The sequence below is a fragment of the Chiloscyllium plagiosum genome, unplaced genomic scaffold (genome assembly GCF_037043375.1).
Source record: "Chiloscyllium plagiosum isolate Xiang-an unplaced genomic scaffold, Cpla_swu_hap1 HiC_scaffold_19, whole genome shotgun sequence".
Lineage (NCBI taxonomy): Eukaryota > Metazoa > Chordata > Chondrichthyes > Orectolobiformes > Hemiscylliidae > Chiloscyllium > Chiloscyllium plagiosum.
Genome location: NW_028270157.1, coordinates 48,121,029 through 48,137,031, shown reverse-complemented (window position 1 = coordinate 48,137,031; position 16,003 = coordinate 48,121,029). Strand labels below are relative to the sequence as shown.

At 38.7% G+C, this 16,003-nt stretch overlaps 1 protein-coding gene across 9 annotated transcripts in view; it reads right to left on the bottom strand.

Annotated features, from left to right (window-relative positions):
• The window catches only part of LOC122559589 (voltage-dependent calcium channel subunit alpha-2/delta-4-like), a 549,452-nt gene that overhangs the window by 317,883 nt on the left and 215,566 nt on the right, over positions 1-16,003 (bottom strand). For all 9 annotated transcript variants that reach the window (XR_015760448.1, XM_087997322.1, XM_087997321.1 and 6 more), the window contains 2 exons: positions 10,294-10,387; positions 8,593-8,688 (listed from right to left, as the gene is read on the bottom strand). Coding sequence is in view for 8 of the 9 variants with exons in the window: in XM_087997322.1 (XP_087853448.1) it covers positions 8,593-8,688; positions 10,294-10,387 (190 nt within the window). In the remaining variant the exon portion in view is untranslated. The remainder of the gene's footprint in view (positions 1-8,592; positions 8,689-10,293; positions 10,388-16,003) is intronic.

Below are 16,003 nucleotides of genomic sequence, written 5' to 3'. Positions count from 1 at the left end.
TCCACAGAGGGGATGTAGAGGAACAGAGTGGGCATCATTATAATATAATGATGGGGCTTAGGGTGGAGAGGAGAGAAGAGGCAAAGTTCAGTGTGATCGTAGAAATTGAACATCAGGGCAGGGCAAGCTGGAAGGGGACATGGATGTGTATGCGTGTATGTGCATGCGTGTGTGCATGTGCACACATGTTCGTGAAGGGGGGAGATACGTCATGACCAGGAGGAGCTCAGAACCTGTTGCTAACAGTTCCACTGTGAGAAGCAATGCCTAATATCTCTTGCCATTCTCTAGATGCTCCCTGCAACTGCAAATGGCTGGGACACTGCAAAGGATTTTGAAATCAGAATCAGTTTGATGGATGAAAGCACAAGATCCTTATCTACACTACAGAGGCAAATACATGAAGTACACATTTGCAAAATCCAATTACCTTCCATTTGCAAACATTTTTTCACTTATTTGCAATGCAATGGATTGAACGTGTTTAGGCTTCAAATGTTGGACAAAGGTGGATTGTAAATTGGTACTTGCAAATCTAACATTGCCATCTCAATGCTGTCTTAAAAGTAGGTAAATGCTGGCCATAAGTGTCCCATTACTTGAGGAATTTACATGGTTGCTGTGGAATAAGGGGAACATCACTATGTCATATCTAAGGTAATTATGATAGTGGACTCTACTGAATACAATTATCGTTTGAATGATTGAAGTGGGCCTGCAATGGGAAGGGGGTCAGAGCGCAACAGGCACTTTTGTTAATGTAATGTTTTGGACACTCAGCTGGCATGACACCTTCACTAAGTTGGTTCACAATCTGTAACCAGGACCATGGTGGGATTGGACAACAGAACTCTTTTTGGTATTGTTCCCCTGTCTGGATTGGTTTGGGAGTGGTGCTAGAAAGGTACTTTAGTATAGTCCGGACAGTGTGTCACACCATTCTGGCATGCTGTGCTCTACACAATTGCAGCAGGCAATGAGGTAATGTGATAGATACTGAGGAACTGGTGGAATGGGAGCAGTCTTCCAAGAAGGAAGATAATATATTGAAGAGGAGCAAGGTCTCTTTAGATGTGACAGAGCTCATCAGCATCAAGTGCTACAAGGCAGACAGGCTGTGATTGGCACCTTGTTACAGTAGAGTACAGTTGGGTTTGGTGAACCATCATGGAGTGTAAAATAGTTTTTGGTCATGATGCCAGCAATTGGTTTGCATTGTGAGGGCAAACTGCAGCCTTTATTCATTTTGATTAAGTTCACTTTCAGTGACTGTATAATAGCTTCTGTTTAGAATTGTGCAATTATTCACTTGTATGTGATGTTCCCTACTGGACAATGACAAACTGCTCAGTGGGCATTGAAAGCACAGTAATGGTGATTTAGAGAAGGTGTTTGAATGGGATTCAGCTAAAGAAATGTGAAGCCTGGTGGATATACAGAAACTAAGGTGAGAGGGTGAGTTTGTGTATGCAAGGGAGTGTCAACCATGCTGCCATGTGCCATAGGCAGCATTGGTTTTTGGCTGTTGTACCATTTTGTTGCAGTTGAGGGGTAACACTGGATTGTCAAGGCTGGTCTGGTTACACAGTGACCTTTTAAAGATGGCGTGAAAGCAAGGTATGCCAGTCTTTCGACAGCTATCTGCTGAGATGAGAGTTGTTTTGGGAATGGCACGTGGTAAGGTGCAACGAAAATTAGAAGGTACTAACTAGTTAATAAGGTGAGTTTACTAGGTTATAGTAAGAAATCTCACTAGGCCTGAATGAAAAATTCTTCAAAATGCCTGTTGCAACTCATATAGAACCAAAAAAGATTCAGTCCAACATGTCAAGTTTAGATTTCACAAGCAAAAACAAATGTCTGAATTTCTGCACTCCATTCTTTAGAAACTTGCTATTAATGAAAACATAAGAAATAGGAACAAGAGTAGGCCAGATGGCCCCTCGAGACTATCCACAATAAAATCTTGGTTCACCTTTCACCTAACTTCACTTTCCCAACAGATCCTTTGATACATGAACAGAAATTGCTGGAAGAGTTCAGCAGGTCTGGTAGCATCTGCAAAGAGAAATCAGAGTTAATCTTTTAGGTCAAGTAATCCTTCCTCAGAGCCCTTCCTATATCCCTTGAGTTTGAAAATCCATTGCTTGGAGCATTGATTATCCAAACACTGGGTATCCACAGCCCTCTGGCCAAAACTTCATAGCAATAAAATGTCATTTTACATTAAGTTCAGTTATAATATGACATTTCAGCAAAGATGCTGATTAGGATAAACGTAGTAGCAAATGTTTCAGACATCCAGATGCACAACTTTGACTAGAGACACAACAGCTCAGGATTAAATATTTGAATTTTATCTCAATTTATCTGAGATGGATCACTATTGTTAGTGACCATGAAGGTATCTCTGGTCTGTACAGAGAACCTCACAGTGGCTGGAAATTAGCAGGAGGTAATTAACCTAGAAATGTATAGAACAAAATCCAATTACATTCTGCAGAGAGAACTAATATAATCCAGTTACCTACAGTAAGTATCTAAAATATGAATGGTAAATAGATACCACAGATTTCTATACGGTGCCTTTATACACGACTGTAGGAAATATTCATCCTTTGTACAGAAGATAAATTACCATTAATACAGTTGCTGCACTTTGGATGATTCTAGATAAATTGGGAAAGTCGGACTTCACATGATAATTAAATACATCAGTCCATAATTAAACGACTACGTCAATCTGACCTCAACACGTTTCAACAGTAACTCTGAGGAACACTGCAGCCAAGAATTAAATCAAGAAGTGCAGTCAGCAGGCTTTAATCAATCCACCTTCAATACATTCAATTTAGCTTCACAGGAAGCAAACCACTGGATACTAATAAACCCGACAAATAAATAAATACAAGTTAAGCTTCAGAGACAGAGCCCTTCACACAAAGAATGCAACTTTAGATACTTTTTTTTCATGGGATTTGGGCATCACTAACTATTCCAGTATTTATTGTCCAAAAGTTACAGGCAAATAAAATATTTGTGCACTGAATTATTCAAAAAATAATTTTAAATAAAAGGCTTTGGATTCAGCATAATAGCCACAAATGAATAAATGAACCAATTTCAACAATACAGCATCAATGTGAAGGTTTGGGCTGAAGTTTACTAGGTTGGCCATAGATAGAGAGAGTAGTTATTGCCATGGTGTCACAATTGATGTTTGGGTGGCCCATCCAGAAAGGAGCACCCACCCTCTAATCTCATTGGGAGACGACTAGCCTTCCTAGGGCATTTTCCGCAATGGATAACTCCTTTGTCACTCCTACCTCCTTGCCCACCGATGTCTTCCCATCTCCCAACCCTGCCTTTAGAAACTTCTGGTTATTGTTGTTACTACCTTCTTCGCAAATTCAACCTGATCTTTGATATGTCAAAAACATTCTGTTTTTATTTAGTTTTCCAGCATCTACTGCATTTTGCTCTTGGATCAATTAATCTTGTTGCTTTCCTCCATCGGCATCACACCATACCTACTTTTTTATAAAATCATGGCACCTAACTTTAACACTCCTTCAAGTCAGTAATGGGGTTGAACTGTCCAAAAACAGGGCTAGGTCTATTGCCCCTTTGTTGCCATGATGCCCATTGCTGGACAGCTAGAACTATCCCAAGTTAAACTGGGACTGTACGTCACATCCAGGATCCAGTTACAGTTCTTGGACTGAATTATTGGGACAATAATAAACATCAGATAGTGACTGTGTAGAACAGGAGATTTAAAAATGAGTTCCCCTTTGTCTTTGTGTGTTCACGAGGAGTGAGTTGGCTCTTGATAACACCTCTTGAACATTCCAATTGGCGATATTTGGTCAAAGAAGTAGGAGGTTGTAAACCACGCTATTATTCCACTTGATAAGCTAACTTAGTGGTTGTCACTGGTCTCCAAGGCCATGAGATTTGGGCTACTTGTTGCATGTGTGTTCCTTCAAGCGCAATTTGATTTAGAATGGAAATTGAATGTCTACCTTTCCAGTTTAGCTAGAAGAGTCTTGTTGAGAAAAGAATATGAAATGTATTGCATATATATTAATATGGAGGATGTTAAGACAACACTATCCCCAGATCTATTGCTTATAATCTCATTTTTATCTCTTTACAAATTCCTTTCACATCATCACAGTGGATGATGCTTGTTGCACTCAATCAAGTATACACCTTCTGAACCCTTTCAGATCCAGATACAACATCCACACAAGTATTTTTCCATATTAAGTATTGTATTGTTATACAGTCATTTGCATATTGATTATTACTTCTATCCCATCTTTCCCATCTCCATTTGCAACCCAAGTATTTGACTTTACAAATTCAGATGATCTGGAAATTCCAATATTCTCCTTAAACATGTTCCCTGCAAATTTGGAAGAATGTTAGTTTGATGGATAGAGACTTGAATTATCTTCCTGCTGGTCTGAGTTCTGCAGTTCTTTCTTGAACATTTTTTATTTCTTTTGCAAAGCACTTGGGAATGTCTATCTTTTCTTTCTAGCTGTTGTAGTCCTAGCTGTACCAGTTGATTTATTTTTGCAATATCTTAGATCTTTGCACATTTGTTGCCTCTTCTTAATTATCCTCCATGGAGTTGTGTGCACCACATTTCAATTTGAATCATATGGAATTTGTTACCTTTGGAGATTCTTGTAAGATAAAGACATTGGATATTTTGGTTGAACTTGTCCCTTCTAATCACCTCAGTGTCTAATGTCAGACTTGCATTTGCCATAAAGAGCTATGCATTGTAATGCAGTCCGACTCTATTTCGTTGCAGATTTAATTGTCTGTCTATCACTATACAACCTCTTACATGTTGCTTTTTTGCTTGAACTTCATCTTGAGCTTTGTTGTAATTTGAAATATGAACTTCTTTCTGTTTGATAGCAATGGGGAACATTTAATCTTGGCCACTATAGTCATCTTTTTACATTTCTTTGATAGTGTAAAACAAAGTTTTCACCCCAACATAATTAATCTTCAAAGATTTTGTTTTTTCTTTAAGCTCTACCATGAGTACACAAAATTTTCTACTGGCTTTTACTTTTGTTGTTTAACCTCTTTCAACAATTGAAAGAGATTGAGTTCAATACAAATCACTTCAAGAGTGACATTTTGATTTAGCAGTACATAAAGATTTTCTAGTAACTTACATCCCTTATGTTGGAAAATTTCTTGTGGAGCACCTTGAGCAATTAAGTACAAGGCCCATTGGACCATTTAGCTGAACTTCTATCAGCTGTAATCAATGTTTTTCAAGCAAAATTCTGTATAAGACAATAATGTGACACATGCTCCAGTGCCTCAATTGAAATTGATGAGATGCCCATTGATGTAAATGTTTTGTCTGGATCATTGACTTTCTCAAGGAAAACATTGGGAGTAACCTCCAAAGAGACTATCATCCCTCATTTATCTCTTTGTGTGGATAGTCGTTTCCTAAAAAAAAGTTTTTACTCAGACCAGACTATGTACTTCTTTAAATTATTCAAACTTAACTCCTTCAAGTATTTTAGTTAGCAATTTTTCCAGTTCTCCAATCCCAACTACACCCTCCACTGTACAAACTTTCTCCTGTGGCTCACTTAGTTTCATCGATACAGCCCTGCCTCATGATATCCATGCATTATGGCGATGATGCCCAATTGGATTTGCAACTTTTCTTTTAAAATTACAGTTCTTGCAGACTGAATTACTGTGCAATTCAGGATGTTTGGCTATGACTCATGGAATCCTCACCATCTGGTTGACTCACCGGTTTAACTCAGAGTCAGGACCACTCCCATAGAGCACTGCTTCATGATGTGAGCTCTACCTTACACCTGCAGGTTTCTTTTATCCCTGCACAACATCTATCTGATCTGAAATGCTTTGTATCATTGGCTTCATTCTTCATCTGTGTTGTGTATTGCCACAATGTTGCCACCAACGTGCGTGTGGCTTTCAACAAGTCTGAAGTGCTCTAGTATAAATTAGGATATCCACCTTTTGGCCTCACTGGAAGAGTCTTGTTTAGTAAGCACTGAGGTGTGTTGCATTACTGTAATTATTTACAGATTCCATATGATCAACCTTACGGTGAGGAGCACACTTACACCAGTCCTATCTCCTACAAATTCTTTTTTTACGCTGGCCAAGTCCTCATTACTGTGAGTGATGTTTACTGAAGTTAACTAAATGTTAACTCTTTCAGACCTAATTATAACAAAAGCCACACAATGCCATTTGCAGTTAATCATCTTATGTTCCTCTGCCTCGAATAGCATTCAAATGAAAAAGCTGAAAAGAACTAAAAACGCCATGAAGGGGCACCAGGATGGAACACACTGTGAAAAAGAAGGATTTTTTTTATGAATAGTGATGCATACTTTAAAATGGAATATTTAGTAAATATTAGTGCATCCATTAAGAGAAAGAAGCACTTAATGTAAATACTAATGAGGCCATTAAAAACACAGAAGTTAAGTTCTGTATTCAGAAAAGTTTGCACTCTTAGGCTATTTTGTTTCATATTTTTGCAAGAATTTTACTTAGCAAGGTTAGATGGTTAAAGGGAAAATGCATGAATGTGTCAGAGTAAAATGTACAAGGGACAGTTGCACTTTTATTTATAGTTTGGAGAAGGCAATATTTATCAGATATTGTCTAATTTGTCTTCTTTGAAATCCCATTTGTTTGTTCTTCAGTTGTGCTTCTGGAAGGCCTTTCATTAAACAAGGTAATACAAAATCCTGTGCAACATCACTATTGTGGAGACTTTGATTGTTTACACAGCAATTCTTCCTCAGTATGCAGAGGCAGTGGAAGATTATGGTTAGTTCCACAATAACACAAGACCTGACATGGATCACATTATATACTTTGCAATACTGAAGGAGGAAATAGACAAGAGTCATTAGTTTGCATAATAGAGGATATCCCTTGTCATGATTAAATTGATAGTGCTTGTATTGTGACAAGTAGCAGATAGCAATCATGGAACCACACGAGAATCAAATAAATAAAGAAGCAATCTGATATATTTTTTAAACTTCTGAAAGAATTAAAAGTCTTTGCTGTTAATTGTAAAGTTATGGCAAGATAATTGTAAAAGCTCTAAGGAGATTGCCAGTCAAAATTTAAGCACCCTTTTGAATCATAGCATGTAGGAGGGGATCAGGGATACAAATACTTAAGCTGTAGAAAATCCATGACAATTTTTACTGCATCCCTAATAAAGAACAACAGATGTTAGATTGTGTGGGAGGAAAGGGAAATCTGACTGATATCCTCTCCCAGTTATATCCATATGGGTCTACAGCAAATTTATCACTACCTTAATCAAATATTAACAGAGGCTATTTCCTGTCCTTGGAAATGATGATTAAAAAAAGGTAGACGTAAATACATATCCTTTTACAATTTTGTTATACATAGCAAATACAGAAGGCTTTTTCATTTAAAGCTAATCTAGTAATGCCTGAAATGTAAAGTTGCAAATATTGCCAACAGCTGAATACTTAATTAACTGCTTTAAAGCTCAATAGAGAAGCTTAACTAATCTTAAAAAACATATTTTGTTAAATTTCCAGTAAATTATGAAATCCTTGCTGCAATTTATTTTACTTTTAGAAGGATGAAATGTGAGTACACATATTGCTATATGATCTTTGTGATTTATACATATCGTATATATGAAATATTATTTATTTAAGTTTGGGTTTTAAATTTTGAGTTAATAATGTGTTTGTTTTCTGCATGCCTGAAGTTAATAGTTAACTGGTAAGTATTTATGTCACCATGGTGATTTCGTTTAAAACAGTTTGCATCTTAATGGGTTTGTGTCTCCTTAATAATTTTATGACTTAGCAGGGTGAACCATTGAGTTTTAAGGTTTGTTAGAAATGTCGAAACTTAGGGAGCATTTTTAAACTTAGGAGAAACACTGCTAGCTTGTTGGAAGAGATTTTGGAGTCAATTTTATTTTGTTTTGGGAATTTCTGTGAAGCACTTGTACAGAGATGCAAGAAAGGAAGAGTACTCCTGAGAAAGGGAGAATATAATGAAACTAGATCATCTCAGAGAAAGGAGTTAGTACTGGTTCCAAGCTTGAAGTGTTGGGATAAAACTCTGAAGAGGTTACTTGAAGGCGAATATATAAGCTCAGATATATGGTAGCTCTCAGCAAAAGCTATCAGCACCTTTAGTTCAGGAGTCAAAGTCACAGCTAAAATGGAGTTAAAGTCACAGTTACACAGTTACATTACATCTATCAAGATGTTTAAAAAAAGCAATTTTGGTGTGTTTAAAATTTTTTGACTTTTGTGTGATAAGTAAACATTGATTTATTCTATTTTATCTTAATTTGTTTTGCATAATAAACTTCTGTTTTATTGTTAAAACAAAATCTGGAATGCTGCATGCTTGTCTTTCAGTGAGAGACCATCACATTAAAATGAAAACAAAATATGCTCTATCAAGCCAGATATCAGTCTGGAATCTGACTTATCCAGTAATAACATCGGTTCAGATAATACCAATATTTGATTAAATTGCACCTACTTGTTTGAGCTCTTCTCCTTTCCTATAAAGGGGTAGCTTCGCATCAAGCCTGCACGAGTGCCCAGGAAAGCCATTTCAATGCCGTCTTCATTATTTCTGTAAAACAGTCAAAGAAACTTCATAATGAAGTTGACAAAATACATGTTTTTCTATTCATAATATCAGGATAAAAGGTTGGATTACCTTCACAGTGCATCCAACAAATGTCAGATAATAAAGGGATAATTGCTCAAGCTCTTAAATCAAAGTAAACCTGATTATATGCCACTAAACTATAAAGGTAAATATAAAACATAAATCAGAACCTCCGGATTCAATGAATATTTTTCACTTTTTTTCTATTCTACATACTTTATAAAAATTATTATTTATGATGACATCAAAGACTTAATGAATTAACAGAGCTTCAGACATACAAACAAATCAAAATATGGCAATCAACTGTCAATAGATTAATGAAGCCATGGGTAAACTTAGCAATAGGTACACTGTGAGTATATCTGCACTAGATGGCCTACAGTAGTTCAAGGAAGTGACTCATGCCTCCTTCCCATGGGCAATTGGAGATGGGTAACGAAACTGGTCTTGCCAGTGATAAGAGTGGGGTGCCGGAAAAGCACAGCAGGTCAGGCAGCATCTGAGGAGCAGGAGAATCAGCGTTTCAGACAAGAGCCCTTCAGACAAGGATCATGATTCCTGATGAAGGGCTCTTGCCCAAAATGTCGATTCTCCTGCTCTCGGATGCTGTCTGACCTGCTGTGCTTTTCCAGCACCACACTCTCGACTCTGATCTCCAGCATCTGCAGTCCTCACTTTCTCCTTGCTAGTGAGACCCATGTCTCAAAAAAAAAGAAAAAAAAAACAATCTGGAATGGAATAGTTGGCACCAACAATTAATTGAAACAGTAAGTGATAAAACAAATTAATCTAATGGGAACACCAAGAAGTTAATAATTTATTAAACATAAGTCAGCAATTACTCAAGCTGTTCCATAACAAGAATGCTGGCAAATACATTCATAGATTGGCAGATACAATCAAATTACAGCAACAATTAATCAGTGAACACACACCTAAATGAATATATTCATGGAGCAGGAGCCCCCCCACATAACCATACATTTTAATATTTCTGTTCACTTTTCTTTAGAGTCATAGAGTCGTAGGGATGTGCAACATGGAAACAGACCCTTCAGTCCAACTCGACCATGCCGGCTAGATTTCCTAATCTAGTCCCATTTGCCAGCACCTGGCCCATATCTGTCTGAACCCTTCCTATTCATGTACCCATCCAGTTGCCTTTTAAATGTTGTAGTTGTACCAGCCTCCACCACTTCATCTACCAGCTCATTCTATGCACACACCACCCTTTGCGTAAAAATGTTGCTCCTTAGGTCCTTTTTAAACCTTTCCCCTCTCACCCTAAACCTATGCCCTCTAGTTCTGGACTCCCCCACCCCAGGGAAAAGACCTTCTCTATTTATCCCAACCATGTCCCTCATGATTTTATAAATCTCCATAAGGTCACCCCTCAGCCTCCGACATTCCAGGGAAAACAGCCCCAGCCTGTTCAGCCTCTCCCTATAGCTCAAACCCTCCAAACCAGGCAACATCCTTATAAATCTTTTCTGAATCCTTTCAGAAAGGGGTTCTAAAACATACTTGACTATTAATGGAACTTTTTGTAATTGTCATACTTACTCAGAAATGTTCATGGCTATGGCTGTCCAGTAAGCTTCAATTGGAGCAGTTACTACAGCATCAAAGAGAACTTCTTGCAGCAGCTCCTCATCACCTTCATAAATGAATAAAGATTAAATAGATAAATACACAGAAAAACAGACTTATCTAGATTGACAAATTGACATAGAGAACTCAATACTAGATTTAAAAATACTTGTGTCAACATGGAAAAATATAGTTCACAACTATTTGAAGGATATTTGCAATGTTGCATAAACATACCGATACTAATGAGACTGATTGATAAAGAACAGAAAGTGGAATAATATATAAATACGCCAAATAAACGGCATTTATGCTTTCTGAGTGTAAAATGCAACTTAATAAACAATTTAGATGCAAAAAAAACTCTTTCCTTATCCCTGTGATGAACTATGTTAACCAAAAATTTAAAAAATAGTGGTTATGGGCAGAATCTTCCAAGCCCCTGTGGGAATTGGTGTGTTAGTTGGGAAAATAGGGTGAACTCGGCAGAAATGAGATTGTTGACATTGAGAATAAATAATCCAATTCTCCAACCAAGTTTTGAATGACGAGATGAGAATCTCAATACTGAATGATGAGAGAATTATTTGCATCCATCGGCCTACATTAGCCATTAGCACCTAATCCTGCTTTATTGACAAGGCAGTTTCCCATTATCCCACCAATCAAATAGAAATGAGATATTGACAATTCCCACATAAAAGTCAGAGTGGTATCTAGTGTCCAATATCAGTCCAGGGCTTGGACACAATCAGTCTGCTGCTTGGAACAATCAGGATCTGAGATCTGTATCACTGCAGTCCATAGAATGAACCACAGTAAGTCCTGCAGGTGGAGTTCAACCAGTTAGGAAATCATCAGTCAGAGAACTGCACATGGATCAGTCAGAGATCCATTCAATCTGCAGTCAAGGCTGTCCATCCAAGTAGATCGGGGATGGGCCATAGTCAGTCTTGGGGGTTGGCTCAATGAAAGTCAAGGAAGATTATTGGGGATCATTGCTGAGGTAAGGAAGTATTGCAAGGTAATTCCAGGTATTGAAGACAGAATGCTGGAATGTGGAGCAGACAATAATTTTGAAGGGACGAAACTCAATATATGATGGAATGATTGGAAGACCTCTTTCATATTGAAAAATCAATGGTTTAGTGGGCTTTTCAATCTTAAACCTTAGCCCATAGCACAGTCCAAGAAACTCCCACACACTCATTTTGCTGCAATGTTTCTTTTTCAACTATGGTGTGTCTTTTCTCTGAAACATAATATGTTATCTTTATTACTCAACCCTCTTGAAGGCAGCTAAGAGTCAATGACATTGCTGTAGGTCTGGGATTACGTGTAGACTAGACCAGGAGAAAAAGGGCAGGTTTCCTTCCTTAAAGTACACTAGTAAATTGGTGATGGTTACATGGTTATCATTAGACTAGCTTTTTGCTCCAGCTTTTTCTATTCAAATTCAAATTTCACCATCTGCCAAGGTAGGATTCAAACCCATATCCAGAAAACATTACTGTGGGATTCTGGATTACAAGTACAAAGGCATTACCACTATATCATTGCTTCGCCATTTAAGTCAGAGCAGGTCCTGATGGCTACAGCTTGCTAAATGCTGATCTCATCCATTGTGTGAATGCTGCTTCACAACAACTTCTCTGCATGTTCCAAAGCCATCTTCACAACTGACCTTGCAGCCATGCAAGTTGGCTTTGACAAACCATCATCTTGCCACATTATCATGCCTATTCTTTGACAAGCTCACACTTTATTTTGGACATTAGGGAGATCTATGACTTGCAAGCTTCTTCCAGCTCACTTTGTATGCAGATACACAAATGCATCTCAATTTCTGCACAGGGTCTTAGATTGTTTTCTTAGCATTCATTTGCTTTGGATTTGCTTGGATTTGCTTGCTGTGTGTTCTTCACATTGCTTTCTTAACACATACTCACTAACTTCAGCACTGACTTACTGACTGCTAACCTCTGCACATGATCTTGAGAGCTCAGTTACAGGCTACCAGTCTATGTATGACGCATATTGTTTTCTTCGAGCATAAGGACGTTTTGTGCTCAGTTACAGGCTTCTAGTCTTTGCGGCTTGCTATGCTTTTCAGCTCAGAGGGAGAAACGACAGCTTGTGATAGGGAGCTTGTGATGGAGGAGCATGACTACAAATTCATGGAAATTCTGAAAACATTGGAGGATGCAGACCAACCTTCAAGGACAATTGTGAATTTGCCCTAAACAGGCAATCTATCAGTACAATAGGGGGTGGTATGTCAGCTGTGCAGCACCATGCCATGTCAACATCACACCTGGCAGCTTCCATGGCAAAGTCAGAAGTCACACAACACCAGGTGGCAATATTGTGAAAATCAAAGGAAACAATCCTTAACAGCAAGAAGCAGTCCTATACTGTCAGTCAGAGGGTACCACAACTGTCAGTCAGGTGCATGATAATGCCAGTGACCAGGGAGACATGTCCTTGCAGTCCAGGGATTAGGGCACAGTCAGTCCTGCAGGTCAAATATAAGTAGTCTGGCAACTACTGGTAGGTCAGTCAAGGTATAGTGGAGATATTTGGTCAATAATGGTCAGAGGACCCATCAGGAGCAATCCTTGTAGTACTGAGGAATGCAGGCAACCTCAAGTCTTGGGAATGGGCTTCATTGTACTGCATCACTGAGAAAATGATGACAGTACCAGGAGTCAATTAGCGATAGTCAGGTGGGATCTCATAGAGAATAGAAGAGAACTGGGAGTGCCAGATGTAGGACAATTCAAGCAGATCATAGTAACTTTGTCTCCTTCATGGGAAGAATGTAGGATCAGTGACTGCGTGGGCATTTCCAAGGTCATGGGTTCAGGGGGCAAAGTGGAGACAGTAATACTTGCATAAAAGTGCTCAACAGAAATGGGGGAGGCGAAAAGCTCACAAGGGCCACAGGGCCAACAATATTCAAGGATGGTGGGAAATTTACACACCACAAGTGGAGCTAACAAGACACTCACACTGAACAAAAGTTGAAACCTTATCATGTCAGATCAAAAGTCAACTGTACAAAAATTATACAAAATGGCTGGAACAGCATGAAAAGTGAGCAGAATAAGTTGTTGTTACTTTCCTTCAGGGGTAGATTAAAACTCGGAATTGGAAACCCGACTAGGGTCAATTGCAGTAATCATAACTTCACTGATTCAGTAATGGCACCAATCTGGCTTCAATTTGCATTCATCAGTAGATCATCATTATCCAAGAGTGCATGTTAAAAATTATGACTTCAAGCAATCATTACTGTTATATTGTGTATACCAATTGCCTCCTCTTCACATCAGCTCAGCAGCTGCAATAAGAACAAGGCATTTAAAGTGGAATCTGAATTTCCAGTTTCACAATCACCTTCAATAATGAGGAAGGCAATACTTTGTAGCTAGATTCACATATGGAACTGTAAGCATGTGAGGACATAGTTTATGACATGGAAAAGTGGTCTTTTATTTGAGGGAGTAGGTGCTATCATTTTGGTTTACTGCCAAGATTCTATGCCAACAGGAAAACTTTGGTTGCAAAATGTATAGGTGGATAGTATCAAATGCCTCAGGGCTCCTTATTAAGGTGTGACATTGGGAAGCCTCTGTGGCACTTTGTGCGAGGGCAATAACACGTCTTCATTGTGATGGATGTGATAAGAGTTCCTTCAATAAAACTGTGTTAACATTCCCAAATTCCCCACAGATTATTTGCTGTCACGTGGAGAATGCAGTGGCTAGAGTCATTGTGACCTTGATGTATCCCTCTTGAAGACAATATAGAAGGAATCAGTAACTAACACTTCATCAATGAACCCCGAAGCATAGCAATGTCTAGTGGCCACTGCACAGCATGCAGAGGGAGAAGCAGCAGGTGAAGCTTCACCAAAGAGGCAGAGGAGAATATTGACATCCTGAATCTACAGATCTTGCTGATGTTTTTTTCAACTGTCTAAAACACAGTGCATGCACTGATTAAGGATATTCTAGCTATCATCTCTGGACTACATAATTTACTGGACCAGGGCTGATGTTCAGCAGGATTGGATGGCAATCCCATCCCAGTGGTTGTCAAGGTCAAGCTGTCCTGAACTTTTATGCCAGTGGTTCATTTCAAGATGAAATTGGGGACCTGTGTGGCACCTCCAATCCTCAACCCATAAATGTATCTGGGATGTAACTGATGCTATTTTATCAAGAGTACAACTGTCCTGAGTTCCTACCTCTTTCCAATGAACTTGGACCATACAAGGCTGGCTGCTGGAAGACAAGTGCTACCCCCTTCGAACATGGCTAATGCCACCTTTGCAAAACCCTGAGTCTGAGACAGAACTAAGTTACAATTTTGCTCGCACTTCCACAACAGCCAAAATGGAACAGACAATCGGCCTCCTTAAGATGGGGTTTTACTGCCTGGATCACTCCAGTGGAACTTTGCAGGATACCCCAGAAAGGATTGCCTGCAAGAAAATGGCATACAATGCCCTTGATTGGAGCAGCCAAAAGGGAATGCTCTGTAATCAGGCAAAATGGGGGAACAACAATCTCCTGAGAATGAAGGTGAAGACAAGGACTTATAAATTCAGACACTTACAGCACAGCAGACATTTAGCCTGCTGGGTCCATGCTCATCAACAAATGTCTCATTCACTAATTACATTTTTCAGCTTTTGGCCCATAGACTGGAATAGATTTGAATGTCTAAATTGTGTTCAAATGTTGAGAGATTCTGGCTCAATCATCCTTTCAGGCATTGAATTTCAGACTCCCACCATCCTCTTACTGAAACAAAGTTCTCCTTAACCCTTCCCTAAGCCTTCTACTTCTCACCTTAAATCTAGACCTCCAGTTCTGACACCTCTACTTATCTTCTTATTCATTTAACCCCCTCATAATTTTATAAAAGATAAAGTTGTCATAGTCCTAGAAGGCTGCTCTCTCATGAGGGAGAGAGATGATTGTCATCAGTTTAGCCTGAGGATCATCACACTTCAGGCAAGGAGTGGGTTTGATAAGGGCAGGATCTTCATAGTAACCTCAACCAGTTCAGGAACTGAACCTGTGTAGTTTGTATCTCTCTGCATTGCAAGGTAGCTGGCTAAGCAACTGATTAACTTATACACATTTAGTGGATTGCTACCAACCTTCACTATTCTCAAGAAAACAATCCCAGTCGATGCAATTTGTTCTTGTGTCTCAGATCCTTCTGCCTGAGCAGCATTGTGAAATTAACTAGGAAAATGGTCCAAGAATGCAAAAACAAGTTGAACTCAAGAGGCCAAAAATAACTGAACTGAAACTCACTTGCTGAGTTTGGGCTACATCTAATTGTTTAACGATCCACTGTAGTGGGCCTTCATATTTGGGAATAACTCTGGAAGTGATTGGGAAGACTGCATGTTGCTCTGGATCTCAGAATGTTACAGGCTTGAAGCTCTGCTGCTCTCCTGTTATTTTCCATTTTGGCACTCTGATTCTCAACCCTAGTTTGCACTGGTTGCTTCCTGGTGAATTTAGAGTCTTTCTTCTTTTGACTTCTATCTTCTGTCAAAGTATTTCTGTGGTTTGCTACCATTCTAGACTTTTCTTCAATACTTACTGTTTTTCTTTAGTTTCTATTTTATCTTTGCTATAATCTGCTGTCACTATGTTTG